General features: G+C 38.3%; 2 protein-coding genes across 2 annotated transcripts; both read left to right on the forward strand.

Moving 5' to 3' along the window:
• The first annotated feature begins 3,744 nt into the window (after positions 1 to 3,744).
• Positions 3,745 to 5,652, forward strand: LOC137945851 (cinnamoyl-CoA reductase-like SNL6). The gene is made up of 6 exons (XM_068791909.1): positions 3,745 to 4,139; positions 4,257 to 4,414; positions 4,596 to 4,784; positions 4,909 to 5,062; positions 5,151 to 5,343; positions 5,438 to 5,652. Exons 1-6 carry the CDS (start codon positions 3,914 to 3,916, stop codon positions 5,517 to 5,519), a joined length of 1,002 nt encoding a protein of 333 aa, XP_068648010.1. The 5' UTR covers positions 3,745 to 3,913; the 3' UTR covers positions 5,520 to 5,652.
• Positions 5,653 to 12,223: 6,571 nt separating this feature from the next.
• LOC137946760 (uncharacterized) lies at positions 12,224 to 18,074 on the forward strand. Its single transcript, XM_068793067.1, has 19 exons — positions 12,224 to 12,382; positions 13,643 to 13,897; positions 14,046 to 14,170; positions 14,275 to 14,319; positions 14,412 to 14,493; positions 14,578 to 14,646; positions 14,748 to 14,918; positions 15,015 to 15,080; positions 15,532 to 15,600; positions 15,709 to 15,840; positions 15,926 to 15,996; positions 16,128 to 16,367; positions 16,649 to 16,743; positions 16,882 to 16,979; positions 17,048 to 17,107; positions 17,271 to 17,393; positions 17,472 to 17,552; positions 17,695 to 17,756; positions 17,836 to 18,074. Exons 1-19 carry the CDS (start codon positions 12,224 to 12,226, stop codon positions 17,891 to 17,893), a joined length of 2,061 nt encoding a protein of 686 aa, XP_068649168.1. The 3' UTR covers positions 17,894 to 18,074.
• Positions 18,075 to 18,375: the final 301 nt, after the last annotated feature.

An 18,375-nucleotide genomic window follows, 5' to 3' on the forward strand; every position in this document is an offset into this window, starting at 1 on the left:
AGTTAGCAGCAAGAGATAAAAGGATACGTACTGAATTTAACTTGGTAACAGGAGAGAAGGTCTCCTCATAATCCACCCCATAACACTGAGTGTATCCTTTAGCAACGAGTTGGGCTTTAAGGTGAGCAACGTACTCATCCGGGTTATGTTTAACCAAAAAAATCCATTTACAATCGACTGGTTTTTTTCCTTTTGGGAGTGATGCTGAGTACCGGGTTTGATTTTCATATAAATGATGCATTTCCTCATCCATAACCGCCTTCCATCCTGGATGTTGCAGGGCCTCATGATAGGATTGTGGACTTGAAGTATAAGAGAAAGATGCAAGAAACTGAGAACAATCAGAAGACAAACGATGGTGAGACATAAAGTTAGAGATAGGGTGAGAAGTAGAACAGGAACAACGTTCATTTCTTAAAGCAATAAGTCAAGTATCAAATTCTAGCCCAAACATGGGAGGGGAAAGACGTACCTCGGGTGGATCCAAAAACTCCATAGGTGAGGAGGTGGTCAGTGCTTCAGGGGGTTGAGTAATATCAACATTGAAGGGTACAAATGGACAAGGAGTGGTAGGAGGGAATGTGAACCGTGGAAGAGCATCATTTGAGGAGGAGAAGCAAGTGTCCTCAAAGAAGGTCACATCCTGATATACAAGTGTAAGTACTTAACCAATACAACTCAAAAAGACTAGTCTATTAAGGTGCGGATAGTCAAATACTTAACACAGATCACCAACATATTCCAATACTCCCCCGCAAACCAAACCCCCAGGTTAAACCCATGCAAAGTCCTCGCGCCAAACATGCAAACGCGTGGGGATTCGAATGCGGGACGTGCGAAACCTGCTCTGATACCATGTAAGTACCTAACCAATACAACTCGAAAAGACTAGTCTATTAAGGTGCGGAAAGTCAAACAGATTACCAACAAGCATCCTCTGAAGGGCAGGATTATAACAGACATACCCTTTCTGGGTGCGAGAGTACCCCCAGAAAATACACCTCATAGAATGAGGATCACGTTGACTCTTTTGTGGAGATGTGACATGAACAAAACATGTACATCCAAAAAACCTTAAGAGGAATAGAAAAGGGATCTTCATCATGAAATAAAATAGATTGAGGAGTTTTATGGCTAATAATGGATGAAGGTAACCTATTGATAAGAGAATAGGTCGTAAGAATAGCATGAGGCCAATAAAAGAAAGATACCTTTATGGAGTAGAGGAGGCCCCGAGCAACTTCAAGAAGATGACGATTCTTTCTTTTAGCAACACCATTCTATTGAGGGGTCATGCACAATGTTTGATGGATAAGCTCATTACCCTCACAAAATGATTGGAACTCACTAGATTAGTATTCTTTAGCATTTAGGATCTATACAAAAACCTACATCGGAGGCCCCATGCTAAAAAAAAGCAAAGCTCAAAACATTAACAGACATATTTTTTTAGATTGATCCATTCATTCATGGCTACACATGAATGATTAAAATAATACTTATGGGTACCATAGTGTTGGTCTTGTGTTAGGTAGAAAGGCTGAGCTTTCCTCGGGAAGTAACAAAGGAAAGGGATGACAGTATTGTACCTCAGTTATGATTCCATCTTGTCCAAACAAACAATCGGAAGGAGGCACATTTTGTGACGTCACCGACAACGTAGGCTAGAGATATTCATTGGTTCGGGGGAAGGGTTTCGGTGAAGCGGGCATGATTAGTGTTGCCTAATTGATGAAGTACTCATTAGAAAGAGAAGAAGAAACGAAAAGCAAAACAAAGAATCACCATCCGTTCAACTCGGAGGGGTCGGTGATGATTCAACTATTTGTTTTTATTTTCCTGTCTCATTTGTAGTTGCTCTTTTATTTGTCCATGAAAGCTTTTAAAAAAAAAATTCTCCCTAGATGGAATTTTAGCAATGATTGAAGAATGAAGCCTTTTAGGCCCCTTTTGTTTGATTTGTTTTTTCATTAACTTATTAAGCATGATTTAATACTAATCCTAACTTACTTGGTCTTGGTTGGACACTGATTTCCATTTCCACAGGAGCAGAAAAAACTAAAAGTCTCTCACAATGGAAACTCTTCTCGTCCAAGCAGTGCATGCTCTTAGCATGGTTTCGAAAATCAGATATTCATAAACTCTGGACGAATCGTGACCATGTTTTAACTTTGGCGATAACGAATGATTTCAGAAAATGGGTAGATTTGTCTCTGTTTGAATTCTAATGGTTTTTCATGTCTCGTCTACAGTTGCCCCTTTATGTCATATCCAACCTATTCTTTATTTATAAGCCCGATAAAATTTTCTCTACCCTTTTCTATTTCTTTTTTGTTATTTTGGAATTCCATCATTTTAAGATGGAAAATATTATAAGTAAGAGATAAACTATATTTTTCTCTCATTTTCTTTTCTCTCCATGATTCTCTAAAAAAAAAAACACTTTCTTTCTCCTTTTCTTTTCTTTTCTAGGGGTTCCAAATAAACCCAAAGAGAAAATAAAAGAAGAGAGGAAATCACATTCTCTCATAGTTAATAAGTTTTCTCTCACAAAATGATGGAATTTGGGAAGAAAATAAAATAAATAGAAACATGAGAGAAAATTTTAAATTTTATATATTTATTTTCCATATGTATCCAAATAAGAGAAACTATATTTCTAATCGTTTTCCATGGGCATCCAAACAAGAGAAAATAAACCTATTTTCTTTTATTTTCTTTTATTTTCTCTTTCTTTTTCTTTTATCTTCCTTTTGTTTCTCTCAACTTTTTGTATTCCAAACACAGCCTTAGGTACTAAAATTAAATAAAAAACTTGAAAAAAGACTTTTTTTTGTCAAACCCGATTATTATATTTGGATTCAACTAATAGAATCATATATGTATGACTTTTCAAATAAAATTTTTAACAATTAGATCTTCATTTTTAGTAGAATTTCAATGATATTTTTAAGTATGTTAAATTTTTGCCCTTCCTCTACCCATTTGCGTCTCTCGCTATGAACACAGCCAAGAGAGGCGTGGGGCAGGAAAAGTGGTGTTTTTTAAGATCCCTGGCCCTTTCGTGATATTGAGAGGCCGGAATTGAATTGGAACAATAATTTCCAAAGAAAAAAGTCATCGATCAACATGAAGCGCTCGCAATTGTCCAATTCGTTTAAATACCTATTACGTAAGCATTTGCTGTTTTTGCCGAAACAGCACTTCAACAGTTGTCGCCGTTCTGTTGAGCCGCGTAAATGAACGCTCTGTTCGCTGGCATAAATTGTTCGATTGAACTTCGAACCATACGTCTCGGTTACTTGGTTCAACAAAATTTAGATTGTTCCCGCCAACGTGGCTACTCATCAGCCACAACCTACTCTACCACGAAAACACGTGGCTCTCCCTGCGTTTCCCAAACTCTGCGGCTGGATCTGGCATTATCACGTCGTCCTTTGATTGGTCTAACATAATGATACATCCGTTACGTACTCATGGTGGGCCCGCTTTAACCAGAAACATATCGGTATCAATTCAGTCATTGAGGTGGTGTTGTTACAAATGTGAAAGGTAAAATAGTAGAAACGTGATATCGACCAAACCGGCGCGGGGAGCTATTTTCCCTATTGAGGTTTAATGCGTATTGTTCAAGCGGTTATCAACCGTCCTTGCTTAGATTTAAATGTCCGATCCATTTAAGATTCAGTTAGGATCATACTCGATGGCTAGGATCGTGTCGAACTGGGGCAGAGTGAGTCTCCACTCGTGGTCCTGCCTTTTGTTCGTTCAGGTTTCAAACCTAACTTCTTCCCGTCAGCAGAGCGGGAGTAGATGAAAGCGTTCCCCTGAATCTGACCTAACCACTCCTTCTCCTGTGCAAAGCGGGAGGGGTGGATTTATAAATGGCAGGAGCCTCTTGTTACTGCTCAAAATGTATCATGGAAAGGGAGAGATAGGAAGTGTGGGGAAAAAAAATCCTTCTGATTGCTTCCTCAATATGACATTTCTTGCTTCACAAACTGATCTCGGAAGCCCTCAAACTCAACAACAAAAGCCTACCGTCTGCGTTCTCGACGCTTCTTCTTATGTGGGTTTTTGGATTCTCAAGGGGCTGGTGAACAGAGGGTATTGGGTTCATGCTGCGGTTCAGAAAAATGGTAAAGTCGAGAGACCTTTTGGTTTGCCGTTTGTTTTGATTTTTTAAGCGTGCGTCTCTTCAAATTGGTTTTAGTTTCTTATAGGTTCGATCTTCTGTGTTTTACTTTTGGATGCAGGGAACCGTGAAATCGTATCGAAAGTTAAGGAGATGAGTCTCTTCCAAAAGAGGCTCAAGGTCTTTGTTGTGGATGTTCTGGATTATCACAGCATCACTGAAGCTTTGAAGGACTGCTCTGCTTTATTCTGCTCTCTGGATAGTCCGGATGCATATGATGTATGTGAGAAGCTCTCTGTCTTCTTTTCTGTTGATTGTAGAGGAAATCGTTGTGCTTTTTGTTCCTTGTGTCATTCAGATGTTTGTGATTACAAGAAGGGACGACCCTATCTGTGGTTCGTCTATTTTTTCACAGTATTTATAATAGTTAGTAGTTACATTATGGTTTTGCTTTTGCTAGGATCTGACGGTGGATTTAGAGGTCAGAGGGGCAATCAATGTTGTGGAGGCATGTGCTCAAGTTGACAGCGTTGAGAAGCTCGTGTTTTCTTCTTCAATAGGAGCAGCCGTTTGGAGAGAAAACATTGGCTTGGTGAAGGATGTGGATGAGAAGTCATGGAGTGATCCTGAAGTCTGCAAAAAGCTGAAGGTTTGTGTCAATTCCTAACCTTTCTTGGAAACTTCTGATTCAAATTTTACCATTCGAAAAAGAAAAAAGGTATCTCAATTTGAAACCAGAACGATGAATCTAATACCTCTATTCCTATCTGCAGCTATGGTACCCACTAGCCAAAACACTCTCGGAGAGGGCAGCCTGGGCGTTAGCCATGGACAGAATGGTTAACATGGTGTCAGTTAATGCTGGTTTAGTGCTTGGACCCGGCATTGCTCGCCTGAATCCTGGACCGACGATGTCCTTTCTCAAAGGTGCCAATGCATCAGATATCCAAATCCGTTAGTTCTGATCATGTATTCGATTTTGTCTAACCTCCTTCATTAATTTGAAATCCAACAGGCGCAGCCCAGATGTGTGAAAATGGAGTTCTCGCCTCTGTTGATGTGGAATTCCTCGTAGATGTTCATATTCGTGCTTTGGAGGACCAGTACTCGAGCGGGAGATACTTCTGCTTCACAGAGGTTTTGAGCACGGAGAAAGACTGCATTAGGCTGGCGCAGAGATTAAACACTCTGATCTCAGTCCCAGCGAGGTGCGATTTATAATCCTCTTGTCTTCGTCCCCGCGACAACTGCTTAAATTTTTTAATTTCCTTCCGCCTGAGAATTTGATTTTATTCGTCACAGGTTCGAATGCGAAAAGAATATCATTTACGAGGAGAGATTGAGGAACAAGAAACTAAAGAAGTTGGTTGAAGTTGCAGCATAGAGATGCATCCTTGTTGTGAATAAATGACCAGTTCATACCCTACATGACCAGGGTTTTAACGCTTCTTATGAGTTTTTCATGTTGAAGCAAGTTATTATTTGTTAATTTATTGAATGCGAGAGAGGTTTCCTCATCTCTACTCTCCTCACTTCCATGGTTCCATTCATCTCAGAAAGCTATTGTCTTTCTTTGAATTTCTTGGACACGATTTCATTGCCATATTAGTGCACTTTTCAGGAAATTTTAAAAAAAAACATTTCTAGTTAGAAATGTGTTTCCAAGGATCATTAGTGTCAAATAGGGGTCATTGAATCTAGCCAAACTCGAATATGTGTAGAGTTCAGCTTGGCTTTGACCTTAAAACTTAAACATGGAGTTCGAGCTCAGGTCTATCCTTAAATTGAATTGGAGCACGAGTTTAAAAATTGTAAATAAGTTCAAACTCGAGCTCAATTCGATCCTTAAATTGATATGGAGCTCGAGCTCAAAATTGTAAATGAGTTCAAGCTCGAGCTCAAAATTGTCAATGAGTTCAAGCTTGAGTTCAACATGTATTTAAAACTATAAAAATAAAATAAATAAAAAGAATGTATTAATGGGTTTAGTACCACATATTATCGTAAAAAAGTTCAAGACTTTATAATTGAGTATAATAATGTATAATAATCAGTTTAATAGAACTAATAGAAAGAACAAACTCTTCCATCAATAGTGTTTATTCTATTGGCAAACACAAGGGTTGAACGATCGATCGCGAGAGCAATTAGAGTAAAAGGTATGTTCTTAAAAAAATCTATACTAACGAGTCAACTCACTAGCTAACAAGCCCGAAAAATTTCGAGTTTGAACTCAAATTGAGCTAAGTAAAAATTGAACTGAACTGAACTTTTTTTTAGCCGAGCTCAAACGGTTTGCAAACCAATTTGGCTTGGTGCCACCCTTAGTGTCCCATATTTTTAGGAAACACATTTCTACCTGGAAACTCATACTTGGAAAACGATTCTTGCTTGATTAGTGGGAAAACGTAGGTTGACCTTATTCTTGCTTGATTTAATTCTTTCAAGACATTGTGACACTAGTCTTCCTCTCCATATTGGTTCTCCCATCAAACGTTGTCTTATCCCTAGGTTGTCTCTTCCTCTCAATGTTGTCTCTTCCCATCCTCAATAGAGGTAATAGTCCTTTCTCTCTCTCCTCCCTGCCCTCCCTCTCCTTTACCTATTTGTTTTCTCTCTCGATAAGGTTACTAAAAATATCGAAACATTTAGAAATTACTACAGGGTGGGTGAAACATTTAGAAATTACTGACCCAACCCGTTTAAGACAGGGATGATCTTCTCTTTAGAAACTGTCATGGGGTCAAGGTGGAGATGGAGTAATCCCTGAGTTTCTCTTTACTCTATAAACTAGTTTTTATCTTATTTTAACTGCCACTATCTTCCCGGGCGGGGGGGGGGGGGGGGGGGGGGTTGCGCTTTAAATGCAATTGAATGATTTAATTCAACTTCAACTTCAAATTGGGTGTTAGTGTAGACGAGTTCAAGTGCACTGGAAAACGGTTTCCGATGTTACTGCCCAAAATGAAAAATATGATGTAAACAAGAGAATGAATAACTTTTTTATAATATACATAAATCTAACATATACCTAAATAAATAATTAACCAAAACAAATATGGTTACTACATTAATAAGTAATTTAATATAGAATTAAAATATATTAATATACTAATTAATTAAATATTATATTATATTAATAAATGATTGCAATTTATTGTAAATTAATACAATAATTACATGTGACAATTAATTGTGCACTAATTAAATTAAAAAATAGATAAATAATTTTTTTTAAACATAAATGAATATAATAAATAAATGTACTATTTTATTAATAACATAAGACATATTTTAACATAGTATAAATTAATAATATATTTCACAAAATTAAAAAATATTTGTTTAATTAATTATAAAAATAAAATAATTAAACAAAAACTAGTTGATCAAATGCTTACTTTAATAATATTTTAATTACCACTCTTAAATCAATAATTTAATACAGTAATAAATAAATAAATATATTATTTTGTTAATAACATAAAATATATTTTTACGTAGTAGAAATTAATAATATATTTCCAAAAAACTTAAAATCATTAGTTTAATTAATTATAAAAATAGAATAATTAAACAAGCTTCAAATGTTATATGATCGTCTACAAGCTTTGTCAAGACCATCATTTCAAAGTTATTCTTGGTATCTCCATTAAATACAAACTCAACATCCAATATATTTCAATGTCATCTTAAAAAATAATCATACACTAACAATTATTGCTTTAACAGGAATACAAGAAGGAATAGAGCGCCCATCAGCCTAGAACAAGAGCAGAGAAAATCCAAGAAGACAAGCGGCTGTTCTTTGTGGAATTTGCTTCTTGGAGAGCAACCAAGAATCACATAAGTGGTTGTTACCTTCATTTCCTCATGCAGTTGGATCCATTTCCAATATCCGCTTTCTTTTGCACCTCCAAGTGCACATTTGTGGTGGATTTGCAGAGGAGAGCATGATCAAATGCATAAAACTGATACAACCTTCACTTCAATAGCATCCTTAATGACCGAAGGACCTCAATATCAGAAGAAAGATGGTGATCTCAAAGAGAGAAGACCCACCACATCCCACTGCAACAGGGGCCACCCACACTCTAGCTGGTGATGAATTACATAATTCAAACTTCTCTCACTGGTCCTGTTCCTAATTAGTAAAAGAGGCATGGCATTTTGACTGTTAGCAATGTCATCTATCAAGGATCTTCACTGCATTTTGGAAAAGGCCAGGCATCCCAACCATTAGCTCTAGACCTGCCAAGAACTCACTGGATTCCATCTCCTCCTTTAGTCTGGATAGCCAATGTCTTAACTTCCTGTACAACATCACAGAGAATAAAACATCAACAGACATGACCAGCCCCAAAAAAGAGCGACTCTTAGAAGACCGGTTCAACTCGTCTTCAATCATTATATTCACTTGGCAGAAATGATGCTCAAGTTGAGCATATTTGTGTCTGCAAGATTGATCATTCACAACTGCAAACTCACTTTATTGCCACCCGAGCGGCATTTCTCCAAGATTTTTTACAATCAAATCCATTAAGAACTTGAGGGCTAGAGTCTGATGTGGAGCATTATCTACACAAAATACAGTGGCCATTTTGGTAAAAATGGTAAACTCGCCCATAGTTAAGTTCCCTATTCAACACTTTGTAGTAGTCCTTCAAAGAGGAAAAAAATTTTAGTGGCCAAGTTAGACTTAAGTTTCTGTCACAATCACAGATGAAGTAGCAAAAAGTCTGAAAATGTAAGTATATATTCGTTACATAGATATCATCTGATATCGAGAAGAGATATGGTGATAGTGTTTCTATCTAATCAACACATAGGAGATTGTACTCTAAAATACAAGAGAAAAGCAAAACTAATCCTCACATGAGTAGCATTTACTTAACATTCATTTTTTTTTTTTTTGGAAAGATACAAACAAAGCCAGAAGGCAAGAAACCAAAATTAGGAAGCAGATCCATTGAGAATTGTATTTGAGCAAATAGACAAACAAAAATCTCCTCCAGAGGCAGTAGTAAAGAAAACGAGCGTCCTGATCTGGATTGGGCCTTTGGTTCAATGAGTACATGGGGGGTTTCTAGTGTGAAGTCCTAGGTTCAAGTGTTGTGAGTTACCAACATCCAGAACAGACGAATGAGAACGGGCATTCTGGTGGAATTATTGCCACTGTTTATCTCCCTATTCAGTGGGAAAGAGGTTAATAGACAAAGCAATACCAGTAAACACTACGCCTGACATACAATTTGCTCACAACGGATACACAAGTTCCTAAAGACAACTAGTGCACAGTTACAGGTGCTCTTTACAAGTATTTAACTCTGGTTTATTCAATTAAATCCTATTGCTTCTAGTATCAAGCTATGCATACCACACATCAAACTGCATCCCTATTTCATTTACTGAGAAAACCACGGCCCTATAATCTAAACAATATACACAACCCAATCACCAACACATTCCGCTACACCCTAATTGCAGCAATAGCCGACCATGCAATTTCATCCATGAATTTGAGCGCCACAAATGAAATCCATTCAATCCTTTCATATATTCATAAAAGAAATAATCAAAATGATTTCCTTGGGTTCTAGGCAGATGATAGAGAACGTAAATTATTTAGAAGTGTTAAATTGGGTCCTAGGCCTTATCCCAAAATGACTAACCATTTAGGAAACCTTTGTTTTCTAGCTAATAAATTCAAGATCTTTGTATCCACTAATCCAAGTGTGACTATTTCTTAACACTCTCCCTCACATATATGCACGCTCTCTTTTGTAGTTCTACAAGTTGATAATTTAGGTGGAAGCCCACATACTGTGTGGCTTGCTCTAATACCATGTTAAATTGGGTCTAAAACTATCCCAAAATAACTAACTACTTAGGAAACTTTTTTTTCCCAACTAATGCATTAATTGCTACCACATATGAGAAGCACTCAGCAAAGGAAAAAGGCAAGAACGTGCTTTCTGATTAAGGTAAACAACCTTCTTAGTCTCGTCCTTTCCGTCCATCTGTTAACAAGCGCCGCAGACATGGAATGAGCTTCATTGAGAGAGAGACGGAGAACGAAGGACAAGAACAGGGACGAGGGATTTAGGGTTTCGAGAGAGGGAGGCCGAGAGGGAGAAGGGAGTGTGAGAGGGCGAAGAGAGTGCGCAGACGAAGAAGCCGAGAGGGAGAAAAAGCGGGAGAAAGAAAAAAAAAATCGGGAGGAAGAGAGACGGATTCATATTTCTACCGTTTTAAGCCTGGGGGATTGAGAGACCCCGAGGCGGCAACCTGTCCGGGCCACTGCGCTAAACCTGGCCACCTTATTTCGGTCTACTGCCTACCCAACGACCTCGTCATTCTTGGGCTTCCACATTGTGCCTGAGGTTTGCCTTCCCTGCTTGCTGCCATCGATCTGTAGATCTCTCCATCAGCAGAAACAGACAAAAATATGAAATCAACGGCCCGATACAAACCATTAGACACCGATGGCATTATTGAAGATGTGACAAATGCGGAAAGTCGATCAAGTTGAAAAGAACGGCCGGAGGAGTCACGTGAGAGAAGACCGAGAACGTCTGGTGCTCTGCTGGCGATTCCCGAATCTCAATTACGTCCGGAGTCCGAACAGGTTGCATGCTAGAGAGGTACGGAGCAGGACGATTCAGCCAAAACCGTAATTTTACTCTTTTTTAATCCTCTCTGTAGGTACAGTACAGGCGTTTTACGCTTTTGCAGTGCTTTTCTTTACCCAAAATAGCGTCTTTTATACCCAAACAGATTTCACGTGTTTAACGCTAGTTCCAAAATAAGAAGTGCACCTGTTCAGTGTCTCCATTCTCCGTACCCTCCTGTCACTGTCTCCTGTGTTTCCTTAAATACCCTTACCTTCAAAGAAAATTACTGTTATAGTTTATTAGGCTGGAATAAAACTCAAAACCGGTCGGGTTGGTTCACGATACCGAATAGCACTGTTATTAAAATCGACAGTTACCGACCCCGGGTGACATGGTCCAAAGGGGTATGATGGCAAAACGATTTTTTTGGGCTCTTACCTTCAGCTGTTTAATGTATTATGGAGATTTAACTGTATAACCTGGCTGGGTTTGCCAAATTTCTAATTTTACCAGGGTTTTATAAGTAAATGGTCTGAATAAGATATACGATCAAGTTTAACCCGAGTTGACCGGGTCGGTCGGGGTTTTATAAGACTGCTGAAGGTTTCTTGACATTTTGTATGCCCGATCCAGTGATTCAACCGGAGCCAATCTCGCTATTAACCGGGTCAACCGTGATTCAACGATATATTTTGAAATTGCAGAGGACATTTCTGGTAATACAAGTATTTCGATCCCTGTTAACTCTCGTGAGCAACCTCGGAAATCATTTAACACGTCACTGGCTGCTACATGCTTCCGCCACGTGCCCCTGCTCGTGCTATACAAAGCCGGGTGCGTAACGAACCACGTAATTCCCAGCCGCCAAGTATATAAGTAAAAAAACACACCGAAGGTACAGTATTTGCATCTTTTATTTAATTTTTGGTTTTTAAACAACGGACTTTTATTGTTTATATTTCACCTTCTCCATGTGGCGCGCTTTCTCTATACAAATGTTTGCCGTCACCTCGCCTTCCGATCCGAACGCACAGGACTCTCCCTCCTTGGCCAGCAAACCCCGCGAAACCTCACGATCTCCCTCCCTTTGCTCGTTTATTGTTTCCTTTCATCTATTCTCCTCGATTTTTTCCTCTTCTCCCTTTTCCGTCTTCCGCCATTCTCGCTCTAGAAAAATCGAACAATTCCTAGCGTCTCTGGTTGATTAGCTGGTGTCACAGCCATGGATAAACATCTAACTGGTGAGATTTTTTGTTGGTTTTTTTGTGGTTTTTGGATTTAGCTTTGTGATATCTCTTGCTCGCTATAGCTCTATATCTCTGTGTCTGTCTGATCGATTACGAGTTCCTGTCTAAGAGAATCCCGTATTTTGGTGTTTATCCGAGAAGTTAGTACATCGAGGAGGTTCTCGGAGGCGTTCTCGTCGTCGTCCAAGAAGCTTAGTTCGGGAAGATTCGCTTCAGAGGAAGTGGACATGGACCGGAGAAAGTATCCGATTCGCGCGGATGATTATGAGCTGTTTGAAGAGATAGGGCAGGGAGTCAGCGCGTCGGTCTATCGTGCACGCTGCGTCCCTTTGAACGAGATTGTTGCGATCAAGATTCTTGATTTCGAGAGGAATAACAGCGATCTGGTACAATTCAACGGTTCTTAATTGTTGTCTTTTTTCGTTTTCTGTCTATAACTCTTTTTAGTTTCGCGATGCCCATGCGTACAACTATCTAGGTGGGAATGTCTGTTAGGAAAATGTGCTATGAAACGATTCTGTTTCAAACGACTTTTTATCTCTCTATTTGTTTGATGATTTGACTGGGATCTGCTCAATTGCTCTCGTACCAATCTGCATGGTGTTCTGGCTCTCTCAGACTTGCTTGCTTGTTTTACTCAGTAAAATCCTTTCTACTAAGAAATTGAGTTCGGTTGGTAGATTACTTCCCTTATTAAGAAGAAGGCATATATTCTGAAGGGCTTAAGTGGTTGTGATTCTTATCGAAAGCTGGTGGAAATGGAACCGACTTGTCACATGCATTACTGACTTCCAATTCTTGAATTTCTATAATGTGATAGTCCTTTCATTTATCCAGTTCCTTGTCTCATAGCCTTCATTGGTGAGTCGATGTTGAGGTGAGATTCAGAACAGAATCCATGTAGCCTGCATACAAACTACCACTGATAAGTCGAGCTGGTAAAATATACGTCTTCTGGAAGAAACACTTGTGTGGTGTTCAAAGCATATGAAGGAAAATCTTTGGCTAAGCAACAGAAGAGCTAAGTTGTTGATTGGGTCATGGTCTTGAGGCTCATATTTGCTATGGACTAATATTTATAACATGTTATCATAAGTTGTTGATCACAAATGCAAACAGTTCGTATACATTTTATATCGAAAAACAGTCATATAGTAGACAGTGTTATCATCTTTTAGCATGGCTGTTGATGCCGCAGAGCGAGATATGTACCATCAGTAGTGAATATTGATAGAACATGCATTTGTAGCCTATAATTTTATCTTTTATTTGTTTTGTTCTCAAGCATTCTGTATTGAATATTTTAATTGATCTTTACCTAAACATGACGGGTGTTAAGACCCTCAAGTGGACAGTCTGTTCTTACAATTATATTGATATAGCATATTCATATTTAATTTGACTATTTAAACCTCAAGTAAAAGTGTGTATTTTGGAAATTTCATCTCCAAGCAGATTGCATGTATCAAATTGGTGGCACACAGAGTTGTGATTTACTTGAACTCAGTTTCAGTTTTCAATGTAAATGACAATAGTTTTTGTCTTTCTACTCCAAAGAGCAGAATGTGTAATATTTTCTTGAAGAAATTCCTGCACAAGTTTAATTTTCTGACGTTTAGCTCTACAAAATTTTCTCTCTACATTAGGGCAATATTTCCCGTGAAGCACAAACTATGATCCTGGTGGACCATCCTAATGTTCTCAGGGCACACTGTTCATTTGTAAAAGACCACAACTTATGGGTTGTCATGCCCTTTATGGCTGGTGGTTCTTGTCTTCACATATTGAAAGCTGCCTATCCTGATGGTTTTGGGGAGGTAGTTATAGCAACCATTTTACGTGAAGTTTTAAAGGGTTTGGAGTACCTTCATCATCATGGTCACATTCATCGAGATGTTAAGGTAAGAAATCTGGTAATTCTGATTATTTAAGCAATCAAATTGATGCATCTGGTGGGTCACTGATTAAACTCTAATTTTCATGATAAGACAATATTTTTCAATGCCATACTCACTATGGTTATCAATCCATTTGACTTCTTCTATGTAGGCTGGGAATATTCTAATCGATACACGTGGTGCAATTAAGCTTGGAGACTTTGGTGTTTCTGCTTGCCTTTTTGATTCGGGTGATAGGCAACGGTCAAGAAATACTTTTGTTGGGACACCTTGCTGGTAGATTTTCTGACATCTTTCAAGCTAGCCTGAATGTGGTCTTTCTTTCTTGTTTTTCTTCACCTATGATGTCCTTACTCATAAGTGCATCCTGTTGTTTCTAGGATGGCACCTGAAGTGATGGAGCAATTGCATGGATACGACTTCAAGTTTGGTTTTCACTTATTCTATCTTTTACTCTCTCATCTTTGACAGCCCATTTGACAGTACACACTTATGTCTTTGGAACCTTGTATTACAGGGCAGACGTCTGGTCATTTGGAATAACAGCTCTTGAACTGGCTCATGGTCATGCTCCTTTCTCAAAGTATCCTCCAATGAAAGTATGTAAGCATCTCATTTTATTTTCTCTTTTTTCAATTACTTCATTAGCATTAATAAAATCTGACAGAAATGGCCTACAACAGGTTTTGCTTATGACCTTGCAAAATGCACCTCCTGGTCTTGACTATGAAAGAGATAGGAAGTTTTCGAAGGTATCATTTACAAACCATGCTTGTTTTAAGTTCAATTCTCCCCAATAGTGGTCCGTGGTCTTTGCTTACAGTTTTGTTTTCTTTGTGGTGTTTCTGGTTAGTCTTTTAAGCAAATGATTGCTATGTGTTTGGTAAAAGATCCTTCCAAAAGGCCTACTGCACAGAAGCTTCTAAAACATTCCTTTTTCAAGCAAGCTAGATCTAATGACTATATCGGACGGGTACTTCTAGAGGGATTGCCTACCCTTGGTGATCGTCTTAGAGCATTAAAGGTTGGTTCCAACATGTAATTTAAAATCATGTGGCATTTTAACAAGTATGCTATGTTGATTTACGTTTTGAAATAAGTACTTCGTTCTTTATTGTAGTTAAAGGAAGCAGACATGCTAGCACAAAAGAAAATGCCAGACGGAAAAAAGGAGGAATTATCCCAGGTTTGATATCTTAAAATGTTGTTGTAGAATTTAATTGGATTTTTTTTTTTTTTTTGGACAAGTGGACATTTAATTTTTCATTGGAATATTGTTAAATTTTTTCTTTTCGTGCTTCAGAGGCTGAATTTTGCTAGACTGTATGTCAGGAAACAACTTGTTTGTCTTTAAGCACATGCAGAATATCAGTGAATCATAGTTTCACAAGTTCTAATCTGCACTTCTATATCTTTGTTGTGGCCCTCCAAGGGAGGAGATGTAATGTGAATATCAAAGGAAGTTCTAATATGCAGACTTCTACGTCTTTGTAGTGGCCCCCAAAGGCAGGAGATATAATGTATCGATTTTTTACCTCCTTCATGATACATTGCCTTCTCTGGAACCTTTCTCTCCTATATAAGAGTCCTTTACTACAAATTTGAGTTCTAATCCTTTAATTGAAAACTCTCTGTAGAGTGAATACAAGCGAGGAATCAGTGGATGGAACTTCAACATTGAGGACATGAAGGCTCAGGCTTCATTGGTAATTCTTGCATTCTTTCCTCCAGCATTATAGTCTCAAAAAGTCACTTCATCAGTACAAATTCTTCGTAGTGATTCTGAGTTCATGATTGTACTACTGTTGTGTTAGATTCAGGATGATGAAGTTGTTGCAGACAAAGAGCAAGGAGGCTCCTCCAATTCTTTATCTGGGCTTGACTCTCCCAGTAAATGTTCTCAAAGCTCCTCCATTGTTTCATTAAAAGATTATGGCATGGAAAAAGTAAGCGTGTAACTTCACCTTGTTTATGTTGCTTTCTGAAATCTGTTGGAAACAACTGAGGTTTTAATGACATAGAGTTTTGCAGGAAGATGAAGATTCGATGCGGACAAAGCCAACAGTTTCTCAATCATCTGTTTCTTCTTCAAACAATCTTAAGTATGTAAACTGAAGAATATTTCTTTGTCATTCATTTCTTGTCCTTCCTGGTGTGTCCTTTTTTTATTTCCACAAGTTGTCTTCAGGTAGTTTTAATCGCTAATATAAAGTTTTTCATTTCCATTCATCAGGGAAAACTGTAATGGATCTGAGGATAATTTTAGAGTTGCTGTGTCAAATTGTAAACCTACTATCTTGCAAAATGGTTTACTTTGTCCTGGTGACATGGAGAATGGCTTGAATGAGAAATGTGAGGAGAGCAATGTTAAGCATCCGAATGGTATGGCTCCTCATTCAGATGCTGAGAAGAGACTTCGTACTGATCCTTATTCAACAGCAGAACTTGGTCCTTCTTCATGCAAAGGAGAAAGGTTTGAGATTAAACCTTCAAGTCACTTTTTTTTAGGATTTGATAATATTGAGAGCATATGTACTCTGGATATCTCAGTCCTCGTTGGGTTCCACAAAGTGTGCCTGCTTCTTTTCCTATAGTCCAACATCTTTTGATCAAGATCTGATCTAGCGGCTGTTGTTTGTTGTAGATAACGTTAATGTAGATAATTTTTGTTAATAATTTCATTATTTTACTGAGGTAATTGCATCATGTTCTGCTTTTGTTATCTTTGTTTCTAATGAGTCCTGATTAATTTAGTGATAAGCACCAATCTCAAATACAAGCTACTGGCACTTGTGATGGAGTAGAGGAACCACCTGTGGATATGTTGCCAAAAGGGCCAAGATCATCAGGTATAGAGTAGATGTTATTTTTCTTAATTCCTTGTTACTTTCTTGATGTTATTTTCACCAAGGCACAATTATTTGTCTTGTCTTCAAAGCTCGCTCTGTATTGAGTACCCTTGTCCATCAACCTCTTATATGTTACAGGGACACCAAATTCTGACCATGATGAGAAATCAAAGGGGCCAGTTGTCCAGCAAAAAGGACGTTTTAAAGTGACATCTGAGAATGTTGAGTTTGAAAAGGTCAAATGGTTGCTTTCTGTCTTTTCCTCTCAGTCTTATGTTATAACTTGGCAAATCCTACCTTACAGATGGTTCCGTCTTCTCTTCCAACTCCTGCTCCATTACTGCAGAAGAGTCACAGTATGCAGGTCAGTAGTGTGGAAATTGTTGTGCATTTAGATAGTCCATAGCTGAGAAATCCATTTCAGGCTCTAGGGAGACGCAACAAGCAGAGGCATTATACAGGACCATAGTAAATTTAGTAACGTTGGACATTCTTATTTCAAAGGCTTCTAAAATGCGATTATACAGGTTATATCTCAGCTTCCTGCAGTTCATGCCTCATCTTCAGCTGATGCTACTATGCCAACTGTTTTTGGCTCTTCAATTTATACACATCTTCATTCCATCTTGCAGACAAATATTCTTCAAAGGGTATGGAATTTCAGTATCTTCTAGGAGACGAAGTGCTCTAATTTATGAGTTTATTTATTCGTCTAGTTCCTTTGGTAGGATCATATACTAAATGCAATGAAGCAAATCAATTCTGGTCAAGGAACCAACGGTGACTTGCAAACTTCAGAGAAGTCTATGGTGAGTTCTAGTTGGATATACCATATATTTCAACTCTTTACTTTATCCTTTTTCGCTTTAGCCGATTTTTGGATCTTTCTTGGTGAGTTGATTTATTTTTTTGGAATGCTTATTTCCCTTATTTGCTCTCTTCTTTTGGCAGCTGGAGGCAGCACATGAAAGGGAAAGGGAGCTACTACTGGAGATTACCGATTTGCAGTGGAGGTGATTACGGTGACTAGATATACAAGGTCCGGTTTCTTCTTGTTAAATGTAGATACCTGACAATTTAGTTGAAACGCAGGTTGATAAATGCTCAAGACGAAATCAATAGACTCAAGAGTGAGAACCGTTCAAGTTAGTCGAGTCCTAACGTCCATGTCAGCGCTCAGATCAGATGAAGTTCTCGGATACTTCAGCACAGAAAAAATGCGCCTCGCGTCTGTTGAGGGAAGTAGTTAAGAGGGGCGCAAAGTCTGAACTCTACGGAAAAGGTTTGGAAAAATGTGAATTAAGCATCGTTGAGACCAATTTGTGCAGGCATATGGGTATAGGAGGAAAAAGTTAAAGAGTGCACGAGTCTACCGATTTGTGGATGTCTGACTATAATTGTATATATTTTGATAAATAAATATATATAATATATATCATCCATTTGGCTGTTGGAGATGTGCGGTTCTTTGTCTACTATCTCTTATTTTGCACAAATGCACTTTGCCTCGGGTTTGTTGTTTGTGCTTTTTCGGCTATTGGCAACCGATGCCAGAGGAACTAGATACTCTTCAAATTCTAGTTAGTACTTCTAACGCTTGAGTGATCCAGAGGAACATGAAAACCTCAAAAG

Source organism: Aristolochia californica, unplaced genomic scaffold (genome assembly GCF_029961685.1).
Source record: "Aristolochia californica isolate CCGP_79_NKW_82.1479 unplaced genomic scaffold, dmAriCali1.0.hap1 SCAF_12, whole genome shotgun sequence".
In the NCBI taxonomy this organism is placed as follows: Eukaryota; Viridiplantae; Streptophyta; class Magnoliopsida; order Piperales; family Aristolochiaceae; genus Aristolochia; species Aristolochia californica.